This window comes from Salmo trutta, chromosome 15 (genome assembly GCF_901001165.1).
Source record: "Salmo trutta chromosome 15, fSalTru1.1, whole genome shotgun sequence".
NCBI classification, from domain to species: domain Eukaryota; kingdom Metazoa; phylum Chordata; class Actinopteri; order Salmoniformes; family Salmonidae; genus Salmo; species Salmo trutta.
The window spans coordinates 41,633,078-41,642,352 of NC_042971.1; the positions used below are offsets into that span (position 1 = coordinate 41,633,078).

Below are 9,275 nucleotides of genomic sequence, written 5' to 3' on the forward strand. Positions count from 1 at the left end.
GACATTCTAGACGAAACTGTGCTTTCAACTTCGTGGTAACAGTTTGGGGAAGGCCCTATCCTGTTTCAGCATGACAATGCTCCCGTGCACAAAGCGAGGTCCATATAGAATTATTTTTTTTAGATTCGTGTGGAAGAAATTGACTTGCCTGCTCGGAGTCCTGACCTCAACCCCATCGAACACCTTTGGGATTAATTGGAACACTGACTGCGAGCCAGACCCAATCGCCCAACAACAGTGCCCAACCTCACTAATGTTCTTGTGGCTGAATGGAAGCAAGTCCCTGCAGCAATGTTCCAACATTTACTTGAAAGCCTTCCCAGAAGAGTGGAGGCTGTTATAGCAGAAAAGGCCCATGAGTTTGGAATGAGATGTTCGACATGGAGGTGTCCTCATACCTTTGGTCATGTAGTGTATATTACCTATAATGAATGCATTATTATTGGTAATATAAAAATGTTGGAACTAGAGCACCCTTATTAGCATTGATCCATGTAGCTAAGTAATATAGAGAATATAACCTTCTAACATGTACTATAAGCAGTGTTGGGGAAGATTATATAGTTTACCAAGCTACCACACTGGAAGAAGTTAAGCTACACTAAAGCTACCCTTGAGTAAAATATAGTTCACTACATCCAAACTATTTTGTAATATTTATCATATCTAGATCTGAAATGTCATAGACTACAAATTGCAAGAACAGATCACTTCTGAGTCAGATGTTAACAGAATGTGTCATTTAGCCTATGAAACACAAAAACTATGATTCAAGTGAGAATTAGGCAGGTCTGATGCCGAAAAAGGAAATTCTTTCATACTTCTTTATGCAAAAAATGTGTGTCAGCTTCCAGTAGCTACATCTCCACATGACATTGTTTTTTTATTAACTGCAAAAAATGTAAATAAAAAGATTCAGTACCAATCACTGCAATCCTGTATTGACGGTATACCCTGCGGGCACAACTGGTTGAGATAACATCATTACAACCAGATTTGCCCGCTTAGCAGTAGGTCAAAGGTCACATATAACTATCCTCAAAAAGAGGGAGGACGCCAATTTTGTAATCATAAGTTTCACATACTGGTCTCGCCATCTTATCCTCTCATCTATTTGCCCCCTCTATACATAATCTCTCATAGCAACAGATGATTCCTTTCTTAATATATTCCCCATAGGCTACCCCCCCAGTCTTTTTATTGGCTCATTCTCAATATACTGCATCTCACCCTGTTCCTCCTCTCTTTTCTCACGTCTCCAGCCATCGGATGCACATCTCCAGCATGTTCGATCACTGCATACGGATGAGACACCTCTCCCAGGAGTTTGTCCTGCTGCAAGTCACTCAGGAAGAGTTCCTCTGCATGAAGGCCCTGCTCCTCTTCAGCATCAGTGAGTGTTGTTGCCCAGACAAAGGCTGAGAGGTCCATTAACAGACTATAGAAAGCATCACATTGTGTATTTCTTCTTTCATGAAATTGACTTGCAAGCAATTTCCTCTATGCCATTTTCATAATGCTGTCGAAATGGAGTGTAATTTGAGATATACTACATGACCAAAAGTATGTGCACATCTGCTCGTCGAACATCTCATTCCAAAATCTAGGGCATTAATATGGAGTTGGTACCCCCTTTGCTGCTATAACAGTCTCCACTCTTCTGGAAAGGCTTTCCACTAGATGTTGGAACATTGCTGCATGGCCTTGCTTCCATTCAGCCACAAGAGTATTAGTGAGGTCGGGCACTGATGTTGGGTGATTAGACCTGACTCGCAGTCGGCATTCCAATTCATCCCAAAAGTGCTCAATGGGGATGAGGTCAGGGCTCTGTGCAGGTCAGTCAAGTTCTTCCACATCGATTGACAAACCATTTCTGCATGGACCTCACTTTGTGCATGGGAGCATTGTAATGCTGAAACAGGAAAGGGCATTCCCCAAACTGTTGCCACAAAGTTGGAAGCACAGAATTGTCTAGAATGTCATTGTATGCTGTAGCATTAAGGTTTCCTTTCACTGGAACTAAGGGCCCTAGCCCGAAACATGAAAAACAGCCCCAGACCATTATTCCTCCTCCACCAAACTTTATAGTTGGCACTATGCATTGGGGCGGGTAGTGTTCTCCTAGCATCCGCCAAACCCAGATTCGTCCGTTGGACTGCCAGATGGTGAAGTGGGATTGGTTCATCACTCCAGAGAACGCGTTTCCACTGCTCCAATGTCGGCAAGCTTTACACCACTCCAGCAGATGCTTGTCATTGTGCTATGGTGATTTTAGGCTTATGTGCAGCTGCTCGGCCATGGAATACCATTTCATGAAGCTCCCGACAAACAGTTCTTGTGCTGATGTTGCTTCCAGAAGCAGTTTGGAACTCTGTAGTGAGTGTTGCAACCGAGGACAGATGATTTTTACGCGCTACGTGCTTCAGCACTCGACGGTCCCGTTCTGTGAGCTTGCATGGCCTACCACTTCACAGCTGAGCCGTTGTTGCTCCTAGAAGTTTCCACTTCACAATAACAGCACTTACAGTTGACCAGGGCAGCTCTAGCAGGGCAGAAAGTTTCCGCATTGAAAATCACTGAGCTCTTCAGTAAGGCCATTCTACTGCCAATGTTTGTCTATGGAAATTGCATGGCTGTGTGCTCAATTTTATACACCTGTCAGCAACAGGTTTGGCTGAAATAGCCAAATCCGCTAATTTGAAAGGATGTCCACATACTTTAGTATATACAGTATAGTGTAGCTTCCATTGAAACCAAACAGTGCATTTTTTATAGTTTAACAACAGAGATTCAATATTGTGGACAAAACAGCTACATGCGGTCTCATTTGCAGTTCCAGTGGACGGTCTTAAGAGTCAGAAGTACTTTGATGAATTGCGGCTGACCTACATCAATGAACTTGGTCGCGTCATTAACTATGGAAGGAAGTCCAACTGCTCTCAGAGGTTGTATCAACTCACCCGTCTCATGGATTCCCTCCAACCGGTGAGAGACAATGTGTATCCTCAGTAACTGTATTTGATTTATTCTGTTGTCATAGCAGATTTTATCATACATTAAGTTATGAAATTCTTTGTTTTCCAAAGCAAAATTGTAGAATGTGACAGAATTGTAACTTTTGTCTTGTCGCTGTCTATTTTTCCAACCCCCCAGGTTGTGAGGAAACTCCAGCAGTTTACATTTGATCTGTTTGTCCAGGCCCAGTCTCTGCCCAACAAGGTCAACTTTCCAGAGATGATTGCAGAGATAATCTCAGTACATTTGCCAAAGATCCTGGCAGGCTTGGCCAAACCAATCCTGTTCCACAAGTAGCAGGATTTGCCATCATACTGAGAAGAATCCAATCCAAGCTGCCTCTATATACTTCAGCCAAGGCTCTGTAGTGTTTCCCTTGTAATGTTCTCTCTCTCCCTTTTATGTAATAGCTCAATGTACCATTTCTGAAATCATTTATCATTACAGTAGTTTAGCCGCTTATCAGACATAATTGAGCTAATTTTCTCAGAAGGGCAGCAAGGTTTTAGCATTTATTTCAAGTTGCAAGGTGTCACCTTGTTGACAGCCCAATCTGTCCTGTATTTCAAGAAGAAAAAAATACACAAGACTAGTAGTGTTATGTCAAATGTAAGAAACAGAAGAGTATCATCCATTGACTAGATGAAGACAAAACTAAACAAAATGCAGAAACAGTTAAACATAGCTATGCATATCTCTACTTTAGGAACTTGCATGAGATTGTGCTATGCAAACAAAAAATATTACCAAAAGGAATGTGAAACAGTCATTTGCAGTATACTCTTACATACACAGTCTATCTGTATTTACTAGCTAACTACTCAACGGTTGTATCTGACTGACTATGGTGTACAACAATGCTATTTTCAATATACATATACAATGCATACATCACTACATGTATTGTACAGTATTTAAAACTTTCTTGCTAGTTATTTAGGTAGTGAACAAACAGTAATTCTAATGGTACGGTCATACTTTCATCAATTCACCCAAAGTGACTAACTAATTCCAGACACAAAGCGAGACAATTGGAATGAATAACTTTCCAGAATATTTTCAGTGGCAGTGGATCTCTATTGAGTTATTTAAAAGGAAATTATAGTATGAAACCTTTTAAAACTTGGCTGCACATTTAGTCTGCATGTAGTTTCAGATGACTCTTCTGCGTCACACATGATAGTACTGTGCCCAAGTTAGTTGGTCAAACTGAACATACTCAATCTATCAATGCTGAAAATCCTCTAAGGTTTAACGCGGCCTGAATATTTGCATTCTTTAGTTCATCAGAACATACAGAGGTGCATGCGCCATGTGTTTGTAGATGTTAGAATGATTTAATCGTTATTGAAAACAACAGGGGCGGATCTTTGGTTTTAGAGGTGGGGGGACATAGCGTGCCAAATTCATGTGGCCATTTGTAACCAACAATTGCTCTATCATGAGGTCCATTAAATGCAAACAAATGTTCAAACCAGGGGAGAACGAATGCCTCTTCTCGTTGAAGCCTTGAAGTTCAAGTCCGACCGTGGTACTGCAGGCATTGTTTGAAGAAAACAGGATCCCCCATTATAGTGAATGGGAAAATAGCAATCTTCGTGGTCAATCGTGTAAAAAAAAATAACAATCATGGTGCCAATAATTGCCTCTATTACACCAAATGTATGTCCCCGAACCAATTATTTTAAAAATCGCACAAGGACAATTTAGTAGCTAATGGCAGCCTGCAGTATCCCAGTCAGCCTTCAACTTTAGTTACTCAATGAGAGGGGGCAGCATAGAGCTAGCCTGTAACGTCACTTCCTGGAGTAGCTCAAACTGCGCATGATATGTACGCATGATACGCCATCTTAACAGGCTTCCTTGGCTTCAAATGCTCTATTGAGTCTTCACATAGGAATGAATGGTGTCCATTCATATAGTCATTAGTTCAAACTGAGTGACATTTTTGTTCAGGTACCTCAACAAAATAAAACTTTGGATTCAAGGATAGCACAAAACAATAGTTTAATTCAACAAATTCCCTGTCTTTGTTTTTATATGCCAACTGTGGCTTAAATTACTTAATAAAACCAAACAGTTTCATATTAGGTGAAATGCATTATCACATTAAGAATGTAATTATATGCCTTTAAAATGCTGAAATCTTCATGTAGATATCTTGAAAACAGAAAAAAACTCCAGAAAGATCCCATTTTCATGGTCTTCGACATCTGATTGAACAAATGGTGGTATCCTAGTGGTTAGAGCGTTGGGCCAGTAACTGACAGATTGGAATCTCCAAGCTGACAAGGTGAATAATCTGTTCATGTGCCCTTAAGCAAGGCACTTAACCCTAATTGCTCCTGTTAGACGCTCTGGATAAGAACTGGTGCACCTGGCACCGACAATCATACCACGCTCAAATTCACTTAGGTCACTTGTTTTGCCCATCCTAACATTAAATTGAACAGTAACTGAATGCCTCAATGCCCGTCTGCCTTCTTTATACAGCAAGCCACAGCCACGTGACTCACTGTCGGTAGGAAGAACCATTTCATGAAAGGGGTGAATAAAAACTGGCCACTGAGTGTATATCTCTTCAATAGCTTGTGCATAAAGCTGTATTTACATTGTGACTTAAACCCTTTCTCTATAACGCATATTACTGTCAATTGACATGTGAGAAATATTTGTTGTTGACGACCATAATTCTTATAAAAATGGACTGCAATTCTCCAAGTAGCTCAATTCAATCAAACCCCATTGCAATTTTCAAACAGTAGCATGTATATAAATATACTATTTCCCTTACAAACAAATCGATCAATTGTATTTTATAAAGTTATTTTTACATTAGCAGTTGTCCAAAGTGCTAAACAAAATGGCAAAATGGTTTTGGTAAAAACCGCAAATGAAGACACTTGTACATTACAGAAGTTGTGTACACAAGGATACTGCATAAATATTGCTACAGCAGATTTGATGGAATTCAGTCCTAGGTTACAATTGCTCACCTGAAAATATCTGACATTTTCTCTTCTGGAGAGACATAGGCTATGCCTATAAGCAATGACATTGTTAATTTGAATGTTTAATACATCAGATGACAATTTGTTAAAACCATGGGTACATACTGTACATTGATTGGTATTGTTTTATTCATTTGTTACTCATCTTGAGAAGAAAATATACTCATTACAGGGTTTTCCTTAAAAAACATCTCAAATCAGGCAACCCAAATTGGAAAATATCTTTGAGTACGAATTCAAAATGTACTATAGGGCCCTATAATTATATATATATATATATTTTTTGTCAAATTCAGTTTAGTATTTTCCCCATTTACGTTTTCTGATTTCAGATTGGTTTTCAATTTTTGTTTTGCACTGTAAAAATTACAATACCCACAATACAGTTATCATTAGCATCGCTAACTGGTTACACAAAGTGCAGCCACCACACAGACAGGGGCATTCCCATGCCATTGCTTCTTCAGAAAGTTTCAGGAAAAAAAATAACAGATGCATCATTTTCATATCTTGTGAGGAACTTGTGCAAATAAACATTTGATTCATATTCTACTAAATTCAACACACTTTTGAATATTGTTGAAATCCGTTTATGTCTGCAGATTTTATAGGGCCCTAAATATGAAGGCCATATAATTGCCTTAAAAAAGCATAGATGTTATACCATATATTATTTTACAGTTCATGTAACTTTTAAATAATCTGTAAAGTAAAATGAGCAGCAGTTGTGTCTACCATACTGAGTCCACATTACTTAACTTGAATTCTGAGGTAAATAGATTTAAGGAAATTATCAAAGATAAAGCTATTTCTCTTTATAAACCCAGTAATCATGCAATTACTATTTTGTTTATTATTATACATGTTTTCAACATTTTTAGATTGACTTGGAGAACAGGATTGCTCTGTCAAGCAAAAAAACGATTTTCCATCATTAACTTTACTTTAAAATGTACCATGGTAGACCAACATTGAAATGTCCATATAAGCCTACAAGTAAATGACATCACAAATATATTAAAGTCAAAATGGACATAGCTGTATAAATGTATACATTTGTATATTAACCTGTTATGTGTAAATGGTACAATTACTTTGTGTACATGTTACTGACATTTTATGTCTGTTACAAAATGTAATGGCTGAACATTTTTCTTACAAAATCAATTGTTAATGCTTTTTGACTACCTTCTGTAGTAGTATTGATTTAAATATTTTTATGAGTAAAATGCAAAGTTGCATGACTTCTTAAAGATATGAGGCAATTCTGACCATCAAAATGGTGTTACCGAATCTTTGAAAGTTTGTTGTATTTTTACAACGTCTCTTATGTGAAGTGACTATTATTGAATGAGTCTATTTAAGAATGACCCCCACCCGTAACCTGTAAATTGATTGTCCATTTTCAGCTATTGATATGATTTGTCAGGTAGGTCTTAGTGTACATGTTGTGTTCCTTGTTTATTTTCCTTTGCATATTATTAAAAACAATCAAAAGTGTAAATGTGTTTCACTTACTTTAAAATGTACATACGGTAGTTGTTTCATGTTAACTTTCCTTATATTTTTCATAAATCTCTGAACCCAGAACCAAATCTTGTGTGCACTATCTAGCTAACTATTTGGTTTATGTTTGGGGGTTAAAATCTGAGTGCAAAAGGGAGATTCAGCTCCTCCCCACTATGTAAAATCTGGCCTCCACTTCGATCACTACCTTGAATCGTCAAGAGAATCAGTGATGCTGTGCTCTTACCCGGAAAATGTTTGTTCCCCCATCTCAGATGAAGCAAGTATCGGCAACAGATGTCTACATTTGTGTTAATATTCTGTCACAAGAGTTTAGCTATATACCATGAAATGACGTGGCATTTTTACTTCCGGGTTCTTGTTTTGTTGGCTAAGAATGAGTCTCAAATTTGCATCGTCAGTCATTCAAATGCGGTCGTTTAAGATACATTTTAAAATGTATACGTGTTTCTCTGTAAAATGTACTTACAAAAGGACAGTTTAAATTATTTGACGGCCAAGAAGAAGCACGAGGCCTTAAAGTTGGAATGGTTTCATTTGAATGACAACTCTCACCAGGGCTATACTGTACAGTACGTCTATCTTTCAAAAAAGTATAATTAGGAAGTCAGGAGCGATAGCATTGCAGAATACACAACATGCAAATCGAAATTTGGTAGCGCATCAGCAGTTTTCCTCTTATGTCAGCCACTGACAGTCAATCTATTAGCCCATGTCAGCCACTGACAGTCAATCTATTAGCCCATGTCAGCTAACATTTTATAGATTGCTAGGTAAGTTGGTCCAGCCAGCTAATTAAACCTTGTAGTAATCATAGCCAAATTACTGAGAGGAAACCAAAGCCACATGCCCAGGGGCCCTGTCTTCCAGGGGCCCCCCATTGATTTTGTTAGTCTCTCACTCAGATGACTTATGCCATGTTCATATGCTATGGCAAAATGTGTAGAACTGCAAGGAAGTAGAATTAAAACTGCAACATTTTCTCTCTATTCCATGACACAATAAGTAGAATCGCATGAAATTTGTTTTAAAACTGCCCTTAGAAACTTGGTTGCAATGGTAAAAATGTAATGCATCTTTAATACTGGTAATCAGAATGTGTTACGTATCAAATTATATTGCTATGATTTGATTAACGTTTGAATTGTAATTTCATTAAAAAAAGCAGTTGTTTCAAGACCTAAAATACAATGTTTTACATTTTATATTTAAGCAATAAGGCACGAGGGGGTGTGGTATATGGCCAATATACCAAGGCATTAGGGCTGTTCCTTAGTACGACGCAACGCGGAGTGCCGGGATACAGCCCTTAGCCGTGGTATATTGGCCATATACCACAAACCCCAGAGATGCCTTATTGATATTACAAACCGGTTACCAACATAATTAGAGCAGTAAAAATACATGTTTTGTCATACCCGTTGTATACGGTCTGATATACCACGGCTGTCAGCCAGTCAGCATCTAGGGCTCAAACAACCCAGTTTATAATTCTAAATGAAACATGTCTATTTGTTCAGTCCAGGGCCCACCAGGCCAAAGGTTTGAGCACTCCTGCCGTAAGTACTTTATATAATACAAAAAAAGTTCTGCAGTATAAACCACTTGCATTATGTTTTGTCATTGATACACAGTTACACATCAAATGTTTTGGTTGATATTGAACTGTCATTAAGTATTTTTCACAGTTGCAAATCCGGGGGACAAATGCCACCACAGTTC

General features: G+C 38.4%; 1 protein-coding gene across 2 annotated transcripts in view; it reads left to right on the top strand.

Annotated features, from left to right (window-relative positions):
* The window catches only part of LOC115149079 (androgen receptor), a 66,604-nt gene extending 59,074 nt beyond the window's left edge, over positions 1–7,530 (top strand). For both annotated transcript variants that reach the window (XM_029691588.1, XM_029691586.1), the window contains exons 6-8: positions 1,263–1,393; positions 2,834–2,985; positions 3,154–7,530. In XM_029691588.1, the coding sequence (XP_029547448.1) occupies positions 1,263–1,393; positions 2,834–2,985; positions 3,154–3,312 (442 nt within the window). In that variant the 3' untranslated portion in view covers positions 3,313–7,530. The remainder of the gene's footprint in view (positions 1–1,262; positions 1,394–2,833; positions 2,986–3,153) is intronic.
* The last annotated feature ends 1,745 nt before the right edge of the window (positions 7,531–9,275 follow it).